Source organism: Cyanistes caeruleus, chromosome 2, assembly GCF_971803275.1.
Source record: "Cyanistes caeruleus chromosome 2, bCyaCae1.hap1.1, whole genome shotgun sequence".
NCBI lineage: Eukaryota > Metazoa > Chordata > Aves > Passeriformes > Paridae > Cyanistes > Cyanistes caeruleus.
Window position 1 is genome coordinate 117,194,107 of NC_141702.1, and position 23,622 is coordinate 117,217,728.

A 23,622-nucleotide genomic window follows, 5' to 3' on the forward strand; every position below is an offset into this window, starting at 1 on the left:
GCATTTTTCAACTGCTTTCAACAAGAACACTCTCTTTGTACGTGTTATTTGATGATTTCTCTTCTGCAATTTCTTTCTTGGACATACCACTGAATGAAATTCATATTTTCGTACCCCTAAGGCAAATGCTGGCAAGAAAAGTGTATTTTTTGTCATGACTTTCCAGGTGGCATCTAAGTTTCCTTCAAAAAAAGTTGAAAATTTCACTGAACTTACTTTTTCCACAGAGTTTTTGGGCACTGAAATTCAACTATCTCTATTCTGGAAGAAAAGAGGCAAGATAGGACAGAAAATGGAAACATAACTTAGTAGGGATCAGTCATTGCAAATATTGTCAGTTCAACAGACACGGTTTCTGTAAGGACCAAATTAATGATAAATAAAGATATAAATCTTTATAATAATAAATAAATAAAGAATTTGTCAGGTGACAAAGTCTGCACGGCCTCTCTCGGGCTCTGAAGCTCGTGAGTGCACCAAGGGCACCACAGAGACAGGATCTGGGCAAAGATTTCTGTCAGCTTTAGTAGGTACTAAATCATGACAACCTCCTGGTTTTTGTAACATTTTGTTGATGTTGTTCTTCCATTCTTTGCCTGCTTTCCCTCTCGGCGTTTGACGCTGATTTGCCACCTTTCCCGTGGTGTTCAGAGGTGAACACAAAAGGTGGGTCACTGTTGGGTGATTGCTTTTTGGTTGACATATACAGATAATTCCTTGCCCAGGCAACTTGAGCTGATGGAGTCAAACCATACTGTTTTCAAAGGATGTGGTGGATTTACTTATTCCTGTTTCTGTGTTTGATTTACTACCACATGATTTCATTAAATAAGAACTTAAGATGGGGATTTCTGCCAAGCAATTTTAGGCAAGGCCCATATTCCACAAATCCCTAAATTTGAGGGTGGTGGGTGGGGGAATAATCATATTTTTCTAGCAGATGTCCATTCTGCCTGTGGACTGGAGTTTGGGGTGGTTTATTATTACTTGGTGTTGCTTTAAAAACCTTGTAAAAGGATGTTTATTTTCCTCCCATAAGATAATGAACTTGAATTTTTCAGTTCCATGAAGTTGCTGATAACTGTAACGGCTATTCATTCTCTAATTAATAACAGCATTGGAGGGAATAAAGGAGAAATCTTCAAACAGGCCTCATTTCAGGCTTGAACTGGTTTCAAATTCAGACAGAGTTTCTTGGAGCTCTCCCCTGCCCTCCTCCAATCTATGGCCACGCAGCCCATGTTTGTTGGTATTTTTAAGTAGATAAAAGTACGTAAGAAAGTTCCTCCCTTTAACTATTGGATAGAAAATCCATATCCTGGTATCTCAACTGTCCAGATCATGTTAAATTTCAGTGGAAGAAAATAAGTAAATGCAAAGAATAAAATGCCAAAGAAAATGCAAGGAGGGAAGAAGAAGTGATGTAAGTTGGCTAAAAACTAAGTTACACTTCCTGGCCCAGCCCTGCGGTGGTATAAATCATCACCACACAGCTTCAGCACAGCCATTCCTCTTCACCAATGCTTTCAGCTTGACCTGTTGTCAGCTTCCAGCAGAAAAGATAACACTCAATGTTCACCACTCCCAAAGCAATTTTGCTCACTTCTGAATGCTGATCTTTCCCCTCAAAGCTGTTTTTGTCCCAGTCCTCAGCATTAGGGTGGCTATGGATGCAAATTGAGGTCACGAAGTGATGCCATTGTTGAAAGCTGGCACACCTGGGCAGGTCGTGTCTCCGTTTCTGAGCTGCGTCTCCACTCCTCTGCACAGAAGAATTTCTAGGCAAGGAGAGGTTTGAGGCATTTTGGTGGTCCTGGCCCACTGCCCACTGAACATCCTCAGCAGACTGCTATTGTTGCTTTGAGCTATTCCAGATGAGGCTCTGGAGATGTTTTGAGAATCCACTCCTTGGAGCTTGTGCAGCTCCCCTGAGCTCAGGGTCCAGGCTAGCACATGCAGCCCCTCACCAGAGCAGGCTGGTGAGACAACCTCCTATGGCTCAGCTTCAAGGGTTCCTTTCGCTTCATTTTGCTCTTTCTTGGCCATTGTTGTTTGTTTCCAGGTGACAAAAACCACCAGCCATCTCCCACCCAGCATCTCATGCCACTGCTGGCCTTTCAGACATCTGAAGCGTTCTGGTCAGTGGCTCAAAGAATTGTGTTTACATCTTCCCTGAGAGACATCCAGAAATGAGAGAAAAAAAATGGCCAAGACAGCTTAGTGCTTTTGGCTTATTGTTTGAATATTTAAAGATGTTGCATCTGGAAAGTATTCCATTAATTTGTGGCTAGCACCTGTATATCAAATTCATGAGCTTCCAAGTAAACAGCTGTCACTGGAGCTGCCATGGAGGGAAATTGGCACTACTGGCTTGTGGTGAGCAGAGAGGGAACACGCTGGTACAGCCTAATCCAAGGAGGAAACATTAACCCAGATGTGTAGAGGACAATGAATGAATTGTTCTTTAGAGCTCCTCAACTTCTCAGCTGTAGTAACACGAGACACAATTAAGAACTCAGACGATTCTATTCCTCCTCACACGTGCACAGAACTGCACACACCATCGCAGCCAGGAGGCTGGGGTTGCATCCTATAGCCATAAACCATAAAGCAGCCTCTGGGTTGTGTCTGAGGGACAGCTGCCATCTGTGCCAGAGGCAAATTTGTCTCCAGGCTGCTTGGATCATGTGGCTTTTGTTTGATCCTCACACAGCTTGGAGCACCAATGTCCATGGTTGCCTCAAGGAAGATGCCAAGACTCCTCAGGCCTCAAGGAGTTGTACCTGAAAATGCTGAGGTGAGGGTTCAGCTTTGGGTTTCAAGTGCTGCTGTTTGCTGTGCAGCCCAGGTCAGCAGGGTGAGGGCCTGGTCCTTCCAGTTGCCAGTTTGATCTGTGTTTTCTGTGAGGGGCTCAAGTAAATGAACCCATTAGTGAGGAGGGTGTATGTGGAAGTGGGACAGAGATGATCCCATGATTTGTGTTATCTTGAGGGAGGCATTACAGAAGCGTTGGAAAACCCCCTGGCAGTTCCAGGGTCTCTGGGGTAGGAGCGTTGGGAGACTCCAGCTGAAACAGAGGAAGCACAGCAAGGATTCCCCATCCCCCTTCCAGAAGGGAGGATCTGAGGCCTAGAGAGACGAGATGAGCCCTCCAAGGAGGTGGGTGCATCAGCCCCAGGGAAACATGGATAACACAGGAAAACCCTTTCCCACTCCTGCCCAAAAGCTGTTCTGGGATCTACTCTGGATGCTCTGGCACTTCACAGATTTGCCTTCTGTTTACTACCCAACCCAAAGTGGGTTTGAACTGGTGACCTAAAGGTGAAAGGCTCTGCATCTTATTAGAATTACTGTGAGCTGCTGAACGAGTCCCCAATGGCAGTTAAGATTTGATTATGGTTCTAGAAAATGTTCAGCTTTTACAATTAGTGTCAAGCAGTGGTAAGCCCCTCTTTGATTCCTGGGTGTAGGCTCGTGCTTTTCTTAACCTCACACATATGCTGGCATATTTACAGTAAGTGCTCAGGGGTTTGTTTTTTTTAATTATTATTTCTTTATTTTTGAATTAAAAATGAAAGTTCCCCAGGGAAATTATGCAATGGGAAATAGCCACTTCAATAAACTCGACTCACACATTTTATTGATTATGGTAAATTTAATTATTCCATTTAAACCTTGCTTACACACACAGAAAAAAAAAAACTTATCCTTTTCTTCCTACATGTTTTTTCCTGTTTTTGTATCCCTCTCCACAGACCAAAACTGTGCTATATGTTATTTTAAACTTTTTAGAGAAGAAATACTCAAGGCTAAGTTTCTTCCTCATAATTATAAATTAAAAATTAGAGAACATGCCATAAATCTTACTCAAAACATCTTCAAATAGAACTACTAATTGTGAAACAGCAGTAATTATGGCTTTTAATGTAGCTCTTTTGCCTCCACCTTACGTGACCGCTTTCGCTAAGGGAGACAATTATCAAGTGCAAAGAATGTTAAAAAAACCCCAAAATAACAACAAAACATAGAACCAAATCAGTATTTCTCTTACTCAGGAGTTCATTAGGTAACACTGTTTGTTTTCTTGATGCTCAGATATTACCTTGAGGATTTAGTCTTGTTTGGAGTTTGGAGACCAATGCACAGCAGCTTGTAGAGCCTACTGCCAAAAGACAGAAAGAGCTGCTGATCCCTGGGTCTGAAAACTTATTTTCCTTTTCCTCCTCTTTCAGGGAGCTGCTGCTACTTCTTCCAACCTGCTGAGCTATGTTCAATCCAGGTAATCACCTTTTTTCTTCTTAAAGTTATGAACAGTCTCCCCTTCCTGGGGAAATGCATTTATTCATTAAATTGTGACTGTTCCCATGATTGGGGAATGTTCCTGTGGACACAGGTCTGTGGGCCTGAGGTCAAAGCAATCCTTCATGGCTAAAAATTAGGCTGTGGGAAGTGGAATTGTTCCTAGAGATAAAGAATCACAAGTAATTCCCAATTTGTGCTCCCTCTTGAATGAGGGGCCTATTTAGAACCAGCCCATGACAGCAGTGAGACAAACCATGGTTGGTCTTCTTCCCTGACAATGCCAAATTCTCTGGAGAGAGGCTGCTTGGGGTTCTGGAAGCTGAGCTGACCAGTTTTGAAATGTGAGGAAGGGCCCAGTGTTCAAGGTTTTGTTCCTTCCAGATACATCTCTCATCTGATTTCTTTCATGAGACTGTCAGACCAGGCTTGTCTGAGTCCCACAGCCAAATCCTCATCTGATAAAATCTGAAAGGGCCCCCATTTATTTCAAGGGATCTGCACCCCCTTAGTCTGTGGGGTACCCTGGAAGGAGCCAGTGGGAATGCAGGGGTGGTGAAGGTGGAGCAACAGGGCTGGGATGTGGAAGGTTCTGGAGGCTGCAGGTGAGCAGTGTCTCTTTTGCTCTCCTGCAGTTTCCCTCGGGTGCCACTTTGGACTGCCACCATTCTAAACACAGTGAGCAATCTGCTGCATATCCCTTCTTGGCAAAAGATGGACTGGGGAGACCTTGATGCCATTTGATGGGTTTCCTGCATTACAGTGTGATTCACTAATAGTGTTTGTCCCTTCAAGAAGAAAATATGAACTGGGATGCACTGTATTCTGGTAGGTTTCAGATTTATTTGCTTTATTCATAAAGTATAGCTGGAAATAAGTACTTGCATATTTCTAAATGACCTACACTTAAATATAGCCACAATCTGATGTAAACTGGCAAAGCTCCCTCAGTTAAATGGATTCACTCCAGCCTGCACCAGCTGAGGATTAGGCCTTGAGATTCAAGCGAGCCCTGTTGTGAGGACCATGAAAAGAACTTAGATTAAAGATGAGTTTGGAAGCAATCAAACCAAATCATAAGCCTATTTGATTTCATTTGTTTTTCTGGCAAGCCATGGATTTCTGAGAATACAACCTTGTTGCAAAATGTGTATTACACCAAATCCTTCAGCTCATGAGCCCATTGCCACAGATGTCACTCTCTGTGGCACAGCTCCCCAGAACATTTCCATTTCCTTCCCTGTAACTATCACCATGCTTGCTCTGGCCATCGTGGTGAGGGAACTTAGCCATGTCTGATCCCAGACTCAGCTTCTGGCCTGGATGACACTCAGAATTATTTTGCAGATGGGCCAACCCAGGACACGTGTTCTTGCTGGGATCAGTGCTCTGCTCCCCCCTTGCTGCCTCCTTAATGAGAGTGAGAGAGCTTGGACCAACAGCCAGCTCCTCAAATGGCAACAAAAGACTCCTTGTCATTACCCAGGCTGGCTCAAAGTGGAGTAGAAAAGGGGATATTTTTGGCAGAGCTGCAGATTGCAGTCACAATATACAGCTCATCACCTACTGCTGCCAGTGATGCTCTCTGCTAAGTTATAAAAGTTACCTCCTTGCTCCTTGCCTCCCTTAGCACAGCTGTGGCCATGGGCTCTGTGAGAATTGGCACACCAGGAGATTTCATGGGTGCCTACCGTGGTGACACAGAGAGAGACATCTGAGCAACACTCCAAATGGAATCCCTGACAGGAAGGAATTTTTAAGCCTGACTTGAGCTCAAGAATAACCCCAGAAGAAAAATTCTTCTTCTACCTTCCCTCCAGAAAAGTGAGCCAAGGTCAGTTGTCTCCATTCCTGCTTTCCATGGTCTTGTATAAAACAATCTGCATGAAATCTTGAAGGTAAAAAAGCCAAAAGCTTCATGCTGTACATTTGGAAATGGCACAATTGCAGCACTCTTGGCATTTTTGTTTTTCTTCTGGATGTTTTCCTTCTAAAACAAAGTGCAGTCAAAAAAAAAAGCAATGTTTTTTGCTAAGTGATTCCCTTTTGGCATATTTCAAAGAAAGAGATGTGTATTCCTTTTAATTTAGCCTGTTAATCACATACATATATGGTTATTCTGAAGCTTCACCAGTCATTTCTATTTACTACTGCTTCAGACAAAGCAGGATCCAAAGTGCCTTTTGGCATCCTTGCTATCCCAGCACACACAGAGCTCAAGGTTGGAAGGAAGCTTCAGTATTATTCCTTCCATGCCCTTTGTTATTATCATTATTATTAGTGGCAGAAGCAAGTGCTGTCCAATGTGGTGCTGCACATCTTCAGCTCCCACGGGAGTCCCTGACTCCATAAAGGAGTGTCTGGGATGTACAGGCACTGTGGGCAGTCCTGGCCACCCTCCAGCCTTTCTCCAAATGCAGGAGGAAGAAGGGCATTGCCACAGAGAGCAAATTCTGTGCTTAATTCCATGCTTCTCAAGTGCAGGGGGTGCCAGGGTTGTTTGGGAGCATTTTCTGCAGTGCCTTAATCCTGGTTAGTGCTGAAGATGCCCACAGTGTGCTGACCACCTGCTTCCTTTCACAGCAGCACTGTTGCATTTCTTGGGGAATAAATATTTCCTCTCCTGCTCTTCACAGGAATTCCTTGATTTCATGGGGGTAAAAAAGTCTTCCTTTTTCCTCATCTTTCTTATTCCTTTAGTCTTTTTGATTCACTCATTCAATTCATACACTGGAAGTTGCATTCAATTTTTAAGCTTGTTTCCCTTTTTATTATTTTGTTTCTTTTTGCTGTTATCAGTTAGCTCCAGGAAGAGCAGCCTGGATGCTTTTTCTACCCAAAGGCACAGACATGTGGGTTTCTTACTTTGCCATCCCATCCCAGGATTTTGTTACATTCCCCTAGAATTTATCTGTAAAATGCACTGCAGAGCTGCTCCCCAGAAGAAAAGTCTAAGTCCTACATCAGTAGCAGAGCTAAAGCAAAGCTGGTGAGGACAACCCTGTAGCTCAGAGCCCTCAGCCAGCCCCCTTGGCCACAGGGATGTCATGACTGATTTTCCTGCAGGCCAGAAGCCCCGTCTGTGTCACTGCAGAGCCCAGGCATGCCCAAGACAAGAGCAGCTGGTCATGCCCCATCTCTCCTACTGCTCTTTTCTCCTTCCAGACTTTACTACGTTTATCCTCTTAGCACCTCTGTAATTATCTGTCTGTAACAGATGAGAAACAGAAGAACATGCAGGTTTTGCAATTTGAGCTGGGCCACGCAGGAGCTCTTTGGCAGAGGAGGCGGCCTCCGGAGGGGTGAGTAATGTCCTTTTGCCAATCCCATTAGACTCCTGGCTGTATCCTCACACACCTAGAGACAAGCCCAAATCACCAAACCTGACCCTTCTGGGACTGATGGCAGCCTTCCACCCCACTCCCCAGCACAACTCCCAGAGAACTGCAGAGCAATTCCACTCCGGTTCACTTTGAAGGCTCAGGTCTTATTTATGCCACAAGTGTAAGCATTATTTTAATTTGACAAATACACAGAAAGTACACACAGTTGTGTGCAGTGTCCTGCAGAATAATTTTGCCCTCACAGCTATGTTTTAACTAGTATGACTGGAAAAGGGAATCAGATGGTGTTTGGCTTCAAATGTAGCAGCTAAACCCAGAACTTTACCAGGAACCTGATTATGGCTTTAGACCCTGAGTCAGCAGCAGGAGTCGAGTAGAGGCAGCCAGGGCAGCCTCAGGGAGGCTGAGCTGAGCAGAGACTCTGTAAAACAGCAGTGAGACCAGGTCTGCTGAACATCCTTCCTGCTGAGTGAGTCAGCAGCAGTTTAATTAGGCATAGCTGGGCAGGGAGCAGCAGTTATGACAGAAGAGGCTTTAGTTGATAGGATCATTTTCAGTACAATAATATTAATTAGCAATTGCGATAGGGAACATGAGGCAGGTGGAGCACTTTCTGTCAAGGTATTTTTGTAAGGAATTAGCCTGTATAAACACCCATTGTAAATACATTGTCCTTGTCAGGTGTAATAACTGCCTGGGCACATGGCATCCTTGCTCACAATGGGAAGATAATTAAAGACGCAATTCCACACTCCGGTGCTTCTCCCAGCTGCTAATTGTGTCACTGGAGAAATCCAAACCATTATAGTAGGAAAACACTGGGGGACTGTTAACAGTAATTTCCAAAATGTGGACAATAAATAGATTGAGAAAATGCTGTGAGCGTTGAGCCAACCTTGGAAAAAGCTAGAGGAAAAACTGTATTTCTGACGCAAACATGGAAATTTGAAATGGGGGTGAGGTGCCTAAACATCTTGGAGGAACTTATACCCTGAGCTTTCTGAAGCCAAATCCCACCCTAGCCTAGAAATAATTTCATATTTCACAGCCTTCACATTTTCCTCAGATGAACGTTGTTCTTAGAAGCTTACACAAGGAGGGCGAATCCTGAAGACATTACTTAAAGGAAATTTCTATTCATGTCGCTGAATATCCACTACTGATAATCCTGGTAATAATTCTCATGAAAAACTGTGTTACATTGCATGTTGTAATTTATGATGTACAGCAAATATAATATATTGTATAACTCAATATTACAGGTCTGCGTTACATACCTGCAATATTATGCTCTGGTAATTAAACCAATTAAAGTGCAGTTATGAGCTCATTAAACCCAAGAAATATGAGATGTCAATCAGTTCTGTGTTCATTGAGATAAAATCTTATCAAAGTCAAATGGTTCAGGCCTTCAAACCAAGTGTTCATTTATGTCTCCATATAACACACCTGGAGAACACGACCCAGAAAATGCCTGTATAGACAGATGTGACCTGCACGCACAGTCCCGCTGCACAGGGAACTGCTGCTGGATATTTTTGGTTCCCATGATTCATCCAAGTGGGATATTCTGTTGCAATCACAATGTTTTAAATATTTAACACCATCACATGGTTCTTTACAGATCTGATAGAAGCAAAGCACCGCTCCCAGTCAGGTATGTGAGTTTTGCTCATTGTCCCTCAGAGAATGCCAGAATGACTTAGGCTGAGTTCTCCTGCTGTGGTCAGATTGCCTTTTTCCAGGTGCTGCAGTTCCTAAACTGGTCCTTGCAGAGTTGGCAGGTCCAGCTCTCCCTCTGAGCTCAGAAGTGATCCTGAATTAGTTCTTTTGAAGTCACCTGGGACTGGTGCCTGCCTGCCTGGAGCAGAACATTATACTCAGGAATAAACATACTTGGGCCAGAAATCTCCTTCCCACTCACATTCTCCCATGGCTTTTATGGTGGGGACAAGATTTTGGGCAAAACCTCACCGCCATCCCAGTGATTTGCTGGGAGTGATGTCAATTCTGGGCTTTTGTGTGTTGAGAAGAGAAATTTGGTACAGCCATGCTGGTGATCACAGGGGCTGCAGAAAGAGGAATTCAAATCATAGAACAGAGAGGCAGCAGAGGAATGGCAGTGACAGGGGTTTAATTAAGCTGGGTCTTGAATGTCAGAGATTTTTCAGGCTGTGGAGGGCATGGACTGCCTTCATGTTGTGTTGGTACAGCATCTGAACACTCATCAGGCCTTGGTGTTGACTGTCATCTCTAAGGGGGGTTCTAGCAGAGGCAATAATATAACACTGATGATGATGATGATGCCCATGAAAGTCTGATAACAGTGATTTTTTCTTATGGTCCAGAAAAGCTCCATGCTCATGTTCAGCTCATCCACAGCAGAGGAGCTGTTTATGTTTATTCTGATTTCTGGTGGGAGGAGAGTGTTCATGCCCAGAGATCAAGTCCACAGGGAGAAAAGGGAGTTGTGGAATGATTTTTCTATTGTGAGTAACAAGATTATGATCAGAAAAAAGAGGAGGGAGAGAGGAAACTGTGGATGATGTTGTTATTACCAAAATGAAAGAATTTGGATATAATCATAGCAGTTGGGGAAATGTGTTTTTAAAGACCTTGAGAGAGGTCATAATGAGAGTTTACTTTGTAGATCTAATCAGACTTTACAAGACCATGTGCCAGTTCCCAGTGGTGTCCATAGTGAACAGCAGGACATCAGTAATTTTCCAGATGTGGCTTCCCTCCTTAGAAGCTCAACAAAACCAGTGAGAAGAACTGGAGTGACCCAGCACTGGGGGAGCCTCTGAACTCCTTTTGACTGGGATGCTTCCATGAATAGTTTGGTTGTTGCCTGGTAACGCTGGCATAAATTCTTTTCCAGTGTGACTGAGCCCACAAGAGAGAAGGAGAAACTGGGAGAGGGATCATAGGTTCTAATTTTATGGAAATGACCCCATAAAACAGAGCTGAAGTGTGCATACCATAACATCTGTCCCAGATGCCCAATGAGCATTTGGAGCCACATCAGTAGTGGGGGAGAAGGGAGGAGTGTTTGGTGCCAACAGGGCACCTTGTGAAAGATGCCAGCACAGAGATCATGAGCTCAGCTCCTGCCCTAAGCTTTCTCTAACTTCAGCAAACACGTGCTTGTTTGGCCCCCTTTGGACAGATCCTTCCCTCACCCACCCTTGGGCCATCTCCCCAGTCCCACTGCAGCACAGGCACTTTCCAGGTCAGAGCACACAGCAGTAGGAGAGTTCACAAGGGACTGTGGAATCACCGGATCTTCCGGTTTTCCTTAGAGACAGCGGTGGCTGAGGGTGCAACCTTTTGGAGGAGCGCACTTGGAAAAGCTACCCTGGTGAAGGAGGAAGAATGACGTTCCCCAGGGAAGGAATGTGGAATCATTTGTTGTCTCCTGGAGGTCTTGCTGCAGCCTGGCACCCTTGCTCCAGGTTGCTCTTCTGTCCCGTGTGCTTTGTGCCCGTTTTGTGACTGACATCAGCTCAGGGAAAGGAGCTCTCACAGCGCGGTGACGAGACAGCGGTTCCTGGTGTCACCCTGATACAGCTGACTCACAGCTTGGCCTGGAGGAGCAGGGAACAGCCTGAGATCCACCAGAAGCTGCCAAATGCCTGCACGGTGTCATCAGACAGCCTGTAGCTCAGGACTGGGCTTTGCTTGCGCCTCTGGTTGCGGTTAACAAATTGTCATTTCCCGAGAAGAAACAGAGGGATTGTGACAGTCACATCTTTCCATGGGGGTGAGCAGTGGAGTTTCCTAATGAGCTGGAGAGGGAAGGAGGAAATTCAGTCAGGGACTGTTCCTCTCAGGGCAATGGTACATCAGGAGCTGCTTGGCCAAGCGAGCTCTGCCTGCCCAGGAGCCACGGAGCCGAGCGGGAGAGCGGCTCCAGCCAGGGCTGTGCCAAGGAGCAACGTGCTGCTCTACATGTTACTGAGCATTGGGCCAGGGGCTCTGAGAAGAAAAGGAAAAAGCCCTCATGGGAGATGGCCTATTTTTAATGAGCCTAAACCTCTTCCACAAATTAAGTGAAATATTTTAAAAGGAAACAATATTACTTTGGTTTTATTTGTTTCAGCTACTTAGTTACAGCTCCACGTGGACACAATTAATGGAGGAAATAGAGTATTTTATAAGCCCAGGACTCTGAGATAGATATTTTGTGACCATGTGAAATTCTTTGCCCTAATCACCTCACATTCCTTGGGAGAAGGTTGCATATTGCTGAAGATTATTAATTTTGATTCCAAAAAAGTGTCTAGTCATTGAAAGGCAAAGGTCAAAAATTGTCATGGCAGTGACAGTTTGCCCTCCACTTTGCACTAAATTCCATGCTGTCCATCTCTGGCTCAGGTCTGCCCTAATAAAGTATTCCTTAGCAAGAAAGAGAGAAATGTCCTTCCTACTGGAGCAAGTTTGATTTTCCAAGTCCCTTTCAGACTCCCTGTGGAGTCCCCAGCGCCTTATTTCTTGATAATTTGGTTTTCGGGTTTTTTAAATAGAATATGATTTCCCCTTTATTTGCTTGTTTGCAGGATGCTTGTTTTTTCCTAGGCAATGAATCATCTTGTTTTGATGGTATCTAACACCAACCTCTCTGATCTTTGATGGTATCTAACACTAACCTCTCTGATCTTTGATGGTCAGAGAATAAAAACAGATTGAGGTAAAAATCTGTGGGTGAACGTTGTTTAGATGAAGAGTTCCATTTGTGCCCTGTCCTGCTTTGTTGATGACAGGCAACAACAAAGAAGTCATATATAGAATAAAAAAAATAATGTTTTTTCAGTCTTCTGGGCTTGCCTCAAATATCAGAGATGAGACCCACAAAATACCAGGACTGGCAGTTCTGACAGAAGCAAGTGGACCAGCAGGGTGTGATTTCTGGATGGAGAGAGCTGGTCATTTCCTCAGGTGATTCAGGTCTGTGGGCCTCATGAATCAGCCATCCCCTTCTCGCAGGCAGACCCAAATACCCTCCCTCTGAGCTCTCAGAGCAGTGCTGGGCATTGCAGCAGGCTCCTACAGGAGGAGGTAAACAACACCTCGTGGATGCAGTAATCTCTGCAAATGTCCCAACAGCGAACCCAGCGGAGGAGTAAATAAACAAACACCCCCCCTTTGCTTCCCCTCCGCCCCGATGATAAATTTGGTTATTGTACACGTCACTGGCTGGGCTGTGCAGGGCTGCTGTGAATCCATTAGTAGGGCAAGGGTGAGTGACTTCTGACTTCAGCGACCCTTAAAGTTAATCCAGCATTGTAGGGGCAGAATTAAATGTGATGAGCTCAGAAAGTGTGATAAAACCAGATTTAAGTGCACAGCTGGACAGCAACCTATAAAGGCAGAATTTAAAACCGTAATAAAAACTTTGTAATCTAATTACGACGGCAGAGTTAAAGGTGAGGTATTTGCAGCATGATTCACATGCACCATGGCTAACCTCTGACATCTTGAATATATTATGTGGTTTCTTCACTACAGGAGTAATTTTTGAGTTACTCTCTCACACTACATGGTTCCCTATGTTTTATTCTCATGCACTGTCTGTGGAGGTTGCAGGGCAGGGCAAAAGCCTCTGCTTTCCTGTACTTCTGGATCCAGGGGTCTCCAGGCTGCTCCTCCCCACTCTCCAGACACCTGGGCAGGGGTTGCAGCAGGTGCACAGCACCTCCAAAATATTGCAGCTCCTGAGAGAGTCCGAGGAGAAACCACAGCAAGAGTGGCCGTGTCTCGAGCTGCTTTCAGCCTAGCTAGATTTAATAGCAGCGCCAGGGAGGATGCAAAGGAAGTTAGAGCTTGGATGCAGGATACAGTCCCAAGCATTGTCATCCTGTCTTCCTTGCAATTGGCACCCAATTAACGCCACCACTGATAGCAGCCCTGTCTCTGATTTCAATGTTGGCTTGTCCAAACACCAGAGGGAGGGGAGAGCCCAGCTTGTGAACCCTGCCTGGCTCCTCTGGACTGCTGCCAGCAACAGGGCTTGCTTTGCCTGTCTGGTTCAGAGGGCTCTCACCAGGATGGGCACTGCCAAGTGAGACAGCCTCAGATCCGAATCTGACATCTGCCAGCAGAGGGGTTCTACACTAAAGCAGAGGCCTTTTCCCTGGATCTCATTAAACATTGTCCAGCATCACAAGAACACTTCATGTGTGGGGAGTTGTAGTGGGATGATTTAAACAACTTTGCTCAAGCTGGTAACAGTTGGGCAGTAACACCTGAAGAGCTCTCACTTTCTTCAGACAGCCTCTGTCAAACTTCAACAGAAGTTTCAAATTAGAAATCTACCCCATGTGACAGTTCTGTTTTTTCTTTTCTGCACCTCAAACACCAGTTCAAAAATGGAGCAAAAATGCCAGAAGAAAATCTTTCTATGTGAAGTCTGTAAAGCTCTACACTGGGAGTTTTCTTGAGCTGAAATTACTTGGTGGCATTTCTGAAGTTTTCATTCTTTTTGAATTTAGCTGAAAAGCATTCTTTAAATTGATTGGCACAAGCTATATGCCTATAGCGTAATACTCATGGGAGGGGTTGAGAACAGCCTTGTCTGTAGAATCAGCATCCCAAAATAAATTACATCCTCCCTCAAGGCAGTGTGAGCCCAGCTGATCAATCTCCACAAATGTTGTTCTGAAACTGCTGAAGTATTAAGTTTGTGGAACCAAACTGAAACATATCTGTTGCTTAGGTTTCCCCAATGAGTAATCCAGTCGTATTTTTCCTCAAGGAAATGAATATTTTTTCAGGATACTGTTTTTCAGAACATGTTTCTCTTTTTCCCCTTTTATGAAGCTCCAAAGGGAACAGCAGAGCCCTCAAGGTCACCCTGTGAAGGGTTCAGGGTGATGCTCTCCCAGAGAGGGGGTTGTGAGAGCCATTGGCTAAAATAGATGATTGATATCTGCTGGGAAAGAGGTGTGGGGTGCTCCTGGAAAGGGACTGCTCAAAATTCCGAGTACACCTTACCTCTGTGATGCCTGTCACAGTATTGATATTTAAGAGGCAGAGACTTGCTTTTCTCTTTAGAGAGAAGATGTTACGTGCATTATTGAGGTGCCATAACACTTCAGCTGTTCTTGAGACAGCTTTATCCCAAACTCTCCTTCTCTTCCTAGAGCAGTACAACAGCTACACCAGGAGAGAGCCCTGCACAGGACAAAACAGCTTCTAAAATGTGACTGGGGACTACCAGAGAACACCACAACAAATGCCCTGAAGGAGCCCACCAGCTTCAGGAAGGCAGCATGAGGATCAACAGAGCAACATCCCAGGTACAAAGAGGGTGAGATCCCACAGAGCCCAGGCCAGCAGCCACACACTACCTGTTCCAGTGGGGTTAGAAATCCCATCCTGGAGGGCAGCTCCAGCTCCTCCATGCTCCAGCTCTGAGAGAATAAGGGAGCATTTAACACCCTCAGTCTGCAAGACACAGACAGGAGGTGGTAAATACCTTGATAAGGAAACTGGAGTGAAAATACCAGCTTTAGGCAATCCAGATTTTATCAGGGAAGTATGCAGGAATGAGTAACTGCCTGACATGCAGATGTGCCTCTGCACAGTGCCAGTAGCCTGCCAGTCCCCACATCTGGCCTCAGGCAACACGCTCCCATTTCCAAACCCCTGTGACTTTGGGGGTATGTTGGGGAGGTAATTTTGCATGGGGGTCTCAGGCAATGGCAGTGCCCAAAATGAATCTGCAGCTCCATGCCTGGAAGATTGTCTAGATTTAGCACTGGAGACTTGTTTTTCTGCTGGAAGAAGCAGCTTGGCTTGTGAGCGAAGGCCGTTGCTCTGCTTAGCAATGACATGCATGTCACAGCATGGGAATCCATGTGTGCTGGTTGAAAACAAGATCCTGGAATCCAAGGGCTCGGCAAAGTCATAAAAAGATTAATCCTGTATACTGCTCAGTGAATGGATGGTGTCTCGTGGACCATTGCTGTCACTGTCACTGTGGGACCAAGACTTGTGCCCAGTCCCATAATTGTCTCTGCAAGTCACAAATTTGGTGGGAACAGATGGAAACTGAAGTGCTGTGAACTGGCTCAACACAAATTCACACTTGAGGAGATATGGGGATGGTGGGAAAAGAACCCCAGGGAAATTGTAACACCACCAAGCCTGTCAGAGTTCAAGGAGTGTCTGGATGATGTTTGTAGTTGTATGGTTTAATTTTAAATACTCCTGTGAGGAGGTGAGGATTTGGATTCAACTTCTTGCGCTCTGCCCAACATAAGGTAGTCCGCGGTCCGATACAGCCAGTTTGAATAATTGTTGCTTGGTCTCTTAATGTAGCCCTGGACTCCAATACAAGACAAAGCACCTGAGTGCTCTCTGTTCTCCCTCAGGCTCCAGATCTCTAGGGAATCCATTGCCTGGGCTGTCATCAACCAAAGTGGAAATGCCTGTTCAGAGAGCCTGTCCCTGCTTTGGCAATGCTCTTCAGATGTGTTAAAGGCTTTTGGACCTTGTTGTTTGGTTTCAGCACTGATTCTTCATCAGGTTTTCAATAGAAGAGAAGGTGCAACCAGCCCATTACTTGGTGGGAAAGGAGGTAGGAAGAGCTTGGCAGCTCAAAGGGATGTGCTGGAAACCTGAACGAGGAGAGAGGAGAGCCCTGCTGAAATGATAAGGGGTTGGGGCAGCACTCATTGCTGTGCCACACCAGGGGATTGGTTGCCAAAGGGGCACAGGCAGTCTCCTTCTTGGGGTGGTGCTTAGTGGGGCTAATGACAACCATAAGTAGGAAAAATATGGATGCTATTGGAGAAAGAGGCCCAGGAATGGATAAAGAATGAATTGGCTGTGCTGTGTGCAGAGAGGGCCAAACAGATGTTGGGTCTGATCCACAGCCCATTGAGTTAATGGAAAGGCTTCCTTTGGTTTCATTGGACGCTGTCTCAGACCCATTCCAGCTTCACAGGAAGCAGAGGAGACCAAGAGCAATAACTCGTGGTGGCTGGAGTGCTGTGAGTTGCAGAGGTGTGGCCAGGGGGGTTCATGCTGAAAACAGATGGGTCTGATGTCTAGACCTGTGCCTTTGGGCTGGGTGCCCCCTCTGCTCCCCCCACCCAGCCATGAGCAGCCTCATGCAGATTTGGTCCTCTGGCCAATGGTCTGGCATCATTCTGAGCAGAACTGGCCTTTCTGCCTTTCTGGTGCACGCTCCTGCTGAAGGAGGTTCCAGTGTGATCTCATGGTGGCCCAGGATTTAGAAACCAGTGATTTGAGCCATCCACAGAGAAGGAGGAAAGGAGGTCTGCTGAGAACTGTTGACCAGGGCGGAATTTTGTTGTGGACCAGCAAAGAAAATAATGTAAAGCAGGTGTTTCTGCAATTGTGAGACATTTGTAAAGCCAATGTGTCCAACAAGTTTCCCACTCACATTCTGGTCCACGTGACATGGCAAGGTCTGACACGGAGGACCGCAAATAGAAAACATCTCTCTGTGCTAGCTGGCGTGCACCAGGGCCTCCCTCCCCTTCTGCTCTCTGCTTTTCTGTTTATTTAGGTGTGTGTCTTTGTTTCTGTTTTTACATTTAGCACGAGTGGAGAGGAAGTGGGATTTCATACAGCTTAGGAGGCTGGAGCTCACCACGCTTTGGAGCATGGGTCTTTTATTTGTCCTCACCCTGCAGGTGCGAGTGTTCACAGGCCAGACCCTCACTGGTATGAACTGCCCCAGGCTCCCAGAGCTCCCTCCTCTGAGCCAGCCCATCTGAGCAGGCTTGTGGTATTCAGAGATGCAGGCACAGGCCATGCTGAGGCCAAGCTGGTCTCAGGGTTAGGAGTGGGAACTGGAAGTGCAGCAGAATCCTTTTTCCCCAGGTTATGGTACCAGGAGGAATGGATCAACCATGGCATGCGAAGATGCCTCAACAAACAGCAGATGCTGTTTTGTTCAAGGTCATGAATTTACTGGAAATGTAATTTGGGAATACTTTAATTTAGTTGAATTTAGGCCAATTTGGAGGGGGGCAAGGAAGAAAGTTTTAAGGGTAAGTTCAGGGCTCTTCTCAGGACTCCCTTCCCCTCTGCAGCAGTTTCCCTGCCCACACATGTACACACAACACCAGGGCCAACCATGGCTTGGGCTGAGCTGTATTTTAGGTACTTAACGTGTTTAAATCATGACCCTGCAACACCCAATCTCCAAAATAGAATCTCTTGCTGTTACTCAGAGTAGTGCACTTCTAGCCCTGTTTAAAAAGAAGCTGATACTGAGAGAAGCCACTGAACTTTGTGAGTGAGGTAAGATCAGTTTAGGGCTGGATGAATTGCCTGGCAGGAAGGTTGTGTGGAAGTTTGGCTATCCCACTGTAACACAGCAGAAGGAGAATGCGCCAGCCCTGACTTCCAGTCCTCTTTTTAACCATGCTGCCTTGTTTACATTTGGCTGGTAGATGGGTGGAGCCATTACTCCACTTTTTTGGCTCCTATCTGTCCATTTGGATGTCAATGTAAACTGATGCAATTAATAATCGTGGCCCGCTATTGGGAATGATCAGTCTGTTCATTTTCCATAAATATTGGCTGGCTGGCTTCACCTGGCAGAGGCTGGGAATTGTCATGGCAGAGATGAAAGCCCAGAGAATATGGGGATTCATAACTCCATGAGAGCTATGGTGTGTTCCAGTCTAACAAGACTATTGGATTTAGGCATAAGCAGGATGCTGGACTGGGATTTGGGGAGCAATAGAGAAAGTGCAGGTATTTCAAAGCAAGTGCTGTTTTAGTCAGAAAGTTAGTGTCTCATTAAAATAAGTCCCAAACTAATGGGGGAACTTTTAAATGTCAGGGGAAAGTTGAAAAATATCCAGGTTTTCTAATTAAATATCACTTCCCATTCCTACATCTCCAGCATGGCAGCCTTTGCTCTTCCACACCCATCAGCTCCAGTGGGCAGAACCACATGTAAAATGTGGCCATGTTTGAACTTCAGAGCTATTTATTCTATAAATGGGCTCCAATTCCAAATAACACTGATGCCAACCAGGTTTTTTCTCCCCAGGACTCAGGCACACAACACACTTTCCGCTTTTGGAGCTCATCATTCCATAACTCCAGAAATTGCAATATAAACCTTGGCTACTATGCACACTTCAACTTGAAAACACAGCAGTGATCTGGGATTTTAATTCAAGCAAATTTGAGAGTGGATTAGAAATAGGATCCAGATGCATCTCTAATAGTGAAAAGAAAAATTAGCAGAACACTGGAGCTGAAATGAACTCTGTCTCTCTTTCAGCTTTTTTCCTCCCTTTTGCTTTGTAAGAGGAATTACATAGACCTAAAGCGCCACAATTAAATTGTCCTTTGTTCCTTACCTTGGTAGAGGCTCTGCCCAGCTGATCACAACTCAGTTTCCATCCTGGGCATTTACCTACAGCACAGGGCTGGGAGTGGGGGACAATTTCTTTACTTGTTTTAAGAAATTAGGAATCAGAGGCATGCACAGCCTGTCTGGTAGAGTCTTCAGCGAGCGAGCTGCCAGGCTCTGCAGGTTATACATCATTAGCACACAAAGTGTCCAGGAGAGCCCAAAGCTTGTGCAGGTGTGCTGGCAAAGCTCACACCACTTCCCTCCCTCCTCCCTCTCCGCCGCACTTCCAGCAAGCTGATACTTGAAACCCGATGTGGCAAAATCACAGAGAGCTCCTCTCGGGTTTGTCAGCTCCCAGCTCACCCAGCAGACGTGACTGCGAGAGGGCGCGCGGAGCCTGGAAGGGACTCGCTGGAAAAACAAAACCATCGAGTCAAAAGCTTAGTGTGTTTTTCCATGAGTGTATGAAAAAAAGTGTGAGTGGTTTTTTAAGCACTTTCAGATATTAGAAGTTTAGTGAACACAGAGACAGCTTCTTTTTTCTTTCTTCTTTTTTGCCCTGCCCTTGAACTTTGGGAATGACTATAGGGAATATATCCCAGGCTGTTTTCAATAAGCCATTCACGTGGTGGGTTCCTTTCAGCTTTTCCCAACAGAGAGTGAGCTTCACTCGACTTCTGCTCTGGCATTAGCTGCCATTATTTGTGCATCCTACTCAGATAATCAATAAAAGTGGATGGCATCTGAAAATAATTATACACACAGCTCTCCCCCAGCTTCCAAGACAAAGACAGAAGCTGGGAAAGGAGCCTTTGCATATTCAGCACTTGTTAAAAGAATGAAATACAGTGCTGTGTATTATTGTTGTATCCCAAATCCTGGGCAGCAGTTTCTTTTGCCATTGCATAGCACTCTGGCCACATGCACCTGAACACAAAGCTCATCAGCTTTCCCATCCTTCCTGACTTAGCTGGAAAAGTTGTGCTGTCTGCTGGTGTTGCATGCCAAAGGGCAAGAGCTCCTGTTGAGAGGAAGGATCTGGCTGTGTCAGTGCCCTCTTTTTCTAAGGGACACCAAACAGCTGCAGTTTTACAGCCAAATGTCCTGGCCCCAAGCCAGTGTGTGGTGACAAGTGAGTGGCCTGTGCAAGGCACGGTGTCTCTCTGTAGCGGGGAATGAGCTTTTCCAGCCAAAATCCCTGTTCAGCCCCCCAGCTGAAATGGCTCTGTCTCTACATGGCTCATGGCAAAGGAACCTTGAGGTGTCCATCAGTCTGTCACTGCCTATTGAAGAACCTGATTCAGGTTCTCCATCACCCAAGAGTGTCTTCCCAGCCAGGAAAGTAGTGAGTCATGTTGTATTAGAAGATATTTAATGTCTATTTTAGGAGGTTTGCAGCCTCAGCCTCCATTCAGGCACTGGCTAAGATGAACCATTGGCATGAACATGAACATTCCCCCTGCAGCCTCTCTGAACAGCAGCAGCACTGGGTGCCAGCACGGGGCCTCTGAGCCGAGCAGGTGGTAGGAAAAGGAGTGGCACAGATTTTGCCAGGGCAGGCTGTGACTGCAGGGTAAGGCTGTGTCCTCTTCCTCCTGCAGCCCTGGAGAAGCTTTGTGTAGCACTGTCACAGTGGGGACGAGATCTTGGCTGTGGCCCTGTTCAGGTTTAATGGTCTTTCCATAGGGTCTGTTCATGGTCCCTGTTAAAGGCAGGAGGAGAGGTGGGGTGGAGCAAGGATCTGTCCCAGTGTGGCTGTTCCCTCATGTTTCAGTTAGACCTTTCTCTGCTGATCTGCAGAAGGAATGCCATGGCTGTACAGCCTGGAAAATCCTGTGATGCCTGCAAGAGCTGACCACTGGGGACATCTGGAGTCTGGCAGCTGCCTCCCTGGCAAGAGCTAAGGACATCAGGCAACCTGCTGCTCCCAGTGGGTTTCCCAGGGCTATTTCATGTATCTGGACAGCAGCGATTACAGGGGAGCAATTATTTTTGGCCGTTACTCTGGGATCTCTGCTATCTCCTAATCTAGGCAGCAAGCAGAAGTGTTTGCTGATGGGCTGCTCCATTGTCCATCCCCAGCTTTTCTCTGTGGTGGTACATTGTTTGTGGTGCTGTCTAAATCCTCCTGCCAGCCCCAACAATACCTCACACAACCCTGGTGTGTCAGGAGCTTCCAGGCTGAGGAGAAACCGATCCCGCTCAGCCCGGCTCTGTCTGTGGCAAAGTGTTTGTGCAGTGATTAACTCCTGCACGGACACACACAGCCACAAATCTCCAGGTTGTCTCACAGCCTTTTCATTCAATTAAGTCTGTTGACTTAGTCTCATTTTGAGCAGTAACTGGATTTAGATAAGGCAGTGGAAAGCAAAACATCAATTGTGTGATTCCTGGCCAGGCCGGTATGTTGATCCGAAGGGAATGTTTGTGCGGGAGATAGCAGAGGCAGTGCCGTGATTAGGACAAAGTCATTTGGTGCAAAGACTTCCACAGAGTAAAAACGCTCTGGTAAGTGCAAGCACTGGCCTGAGGAAGCAGAGGGAGCTGCCTGCTCTGTGAAAGGGGAATCATGTTGGGCTGAGAACTGGGAGATCCCACTGGCTGAATGGGCTGTGCTGGAATCCAGCTCCCAGAACCATAACTGCTGCAAGGTTCTGCAGGGATGTAACCATGCGGGATCCAGCCAGTTATTCTTTGTCAGAAACAGGCCAAAATTATTCTGGGATAATTCCTCCCCACAAGCTGTAGGACATGAGTTTACAGGCAGTTCCCTAGGGGCTTGATTTGCCCAGCATCCGTGGGAAGAGGAGATGCAGGTGACACCCTCAGCATCCACTCCTTAGAATACAGGTGGTCCAGATGGAAAGATCCTCTATATGCAATAACTGCTGTCTCCCTGTATAAGCAAGAGGTAAGAAAGATCTCCTATTTGCAAGCAAACATTTTCGTGACACACCTCCGTGTCTGCTACTGCTTTCAGGCTGTAATCAGAAAATATGTCAGGGAGACATACATTGCTATATGTTTGTCAAAAGTACATTTCTGTGCATGACTTTTTGATCACTTTGTTTTCCAGGTAACTGTTAAGCTAATGGGAAGCATCAGGCATTCCTGACATCTGGCAAATCTTCAGCAAGAGGAAGACAGAAGAAGAGTGCAGAAAAAGACAGTGAGAGGACATTACTTCCGATGTTAGCTGGAGGATAAGGTATGCCATTGAAACATAGCAAATATATCACTGGCTTTCTTGTTTTCTCATGCTAAAGAGGATTTCTTCATTTGATTCTCATTTGCGTTCTTCTGTGACATAAAATCTGTGATGCCAGGAGATCGTTCTGGCTGGTTGCACTGTGAGAATTCCTGGTGGCCGCTGAAAGTGGACAATACATTTTCAGTTGTTCACAAATGATGTGTGCAGCCTCACTGAACCTGTTCCTCTGAACAGCACTGCTCACCACTGTAGAACAGGGGAATGTGTTCCTCAAAGGATTTTTTTCCCCATTCTTCCCAACTGCTCACTTCCCTTTTGGGTCATGCGACACTTCTCATAGAGGTGATGCTGGCAGCAATGCAAAACCAGTGGTTTTGAGAGCTCTGTGCTGTGGGGCTGTGATGCTTCATATTCTTATTCCTGTTCATTTTAGTGCACTCAGACACTCAGTATTTCCATCACCGACCATGGAGTGTTGATGGCTCCCTTGCAGCAGGACACTGCAGAAGTGGTGGAGGGACCCCAGGCACTGTGGACTCTGTGCCCAGCACATGGCTCTGCCCTGGCACAGTGTGCAGCTCCTGGGCTGTGTGTACACACACACAAACACTTAATTGTTGGCAACTTAATGTATATTAAACATCTTCTGGTAGCGATGAAAGATGGCATCCTCCCAGAGTTTTGCATGAGCTAATCGGCCCTTTGTGTGAAAGTGTAGGTGGGGACTCTTCTAACAATACAAAGTTGGTTAGCTCATCATCTTGGCTCTAGGGGCATACTGATGTGCCCATCCTGCTTTCAGAGCCATGAATAATCCAGTTTTGCTGCTGTCCTCTTGTAAAAAAAGGGAGAGTGTAGTTTCAGGGCTTGGTGCTCAAGCCTGTTTCTCGGTTCAGGGGATGAGCAGAGGTTCACCTGTTATTCACTGGTATCACTCTTGGCTTCAGTCTTCTTTGCACTTGGTATCAGAAATGATACTTATCAGCATAATTGCTATTTTTCAGCCATCAGTTGGAATAACAGCCTTGAGGATTAGGCAGGAATGATTCACTATCATGAAGTGAGAGGACCATCCACAGAGGTCTCTGCTGCTCACAGTTCATTTAAACCTCTGTTAACTGTCTGGATGGTGGAGTAATAGCTTAAACTAACAAAATTATCTGGAAGACCCTGACTTTGGGAGGAGGATTAATCTTAAATGTTCTTAAATATTTATGAATACACTTCAGAAATAACCTTAGGTGAAAAAAATGAAGTGCATAATAAAAATACACATAGGGAATCAGGTCAGGCTCCTGGCACTATGTCAGGGGAGCTGGTAGAGGACAAGCTCTGGCCTAAGTCTACCACGTGATGCCATGGCCAAAAAGATACTTGATATTGGAAGGGATCCTAAGAGCACCCTCTGTATGGAGGTC

The 23,622-nt window shown here is 45.8% G+C and overlaps 2 protein-coding genes across 6 annotated transcripts in view; one reads left to right on the top strand and one right to left on the bottom strand.

Annotated features, from left to right (window-relative positions):
- The window catches only part of LOC147655168 (uncharacterized), an 85,622-nt gene that overhangs the window by 47,389 nt on the left and 14,611 nt on the right, over positions 1-23,622 (top strand). Inside the window, exons 7-14 of one of the 4 annotated variants that reach the window (XR_015281969.1) lie at positions 2,714-2,797; positions 4,233-4,279; positions 4,935-4,977; positions 5,095-5,127; positions 5,930-6,133; positions 7,517-7,601; positions 8,710-8,814; positions 9,268-12,053. Coding sequence is in view for 1 of the 4 variants with exons in the window: in XM_086873940.1 (XP_086730066.1) it covers positions 2,726-2,797; positions 4,233-4,279; positions 4,935-4,977; positions 5,063-5,127; positions 5,930-6,017 (315 nt within the window). In the remaining 3 variants the exon portion in view is untranslated. Of the gene's footprint in view, positions 1-2,713; positions 2,798-4,232; positions 4,280-4,934; positions 4,978-5,062; positions 5,128-5,929; positions 6,134-7,516; positions 7,602-8,709; positions 8,815-9,267; positions 12,054-14,790; positions 14,942-22,069; positions 22,202-23,622 lie in introns of those variants that run through there. The other 3 variants (XM_086873940.1, XR_015281971.1, XR_015281972.1) reach the window with 3 other exon arrangements.
- Positions 1-23,622, bottom strand: part of LOC111926451 (uncharacterized) — a 64,502-nt gene that overhangs the window by 9,212 nt on the left and 31,668 nt on the right. The gene's annotated exons all lie outside the window — the stretch shown is intronic.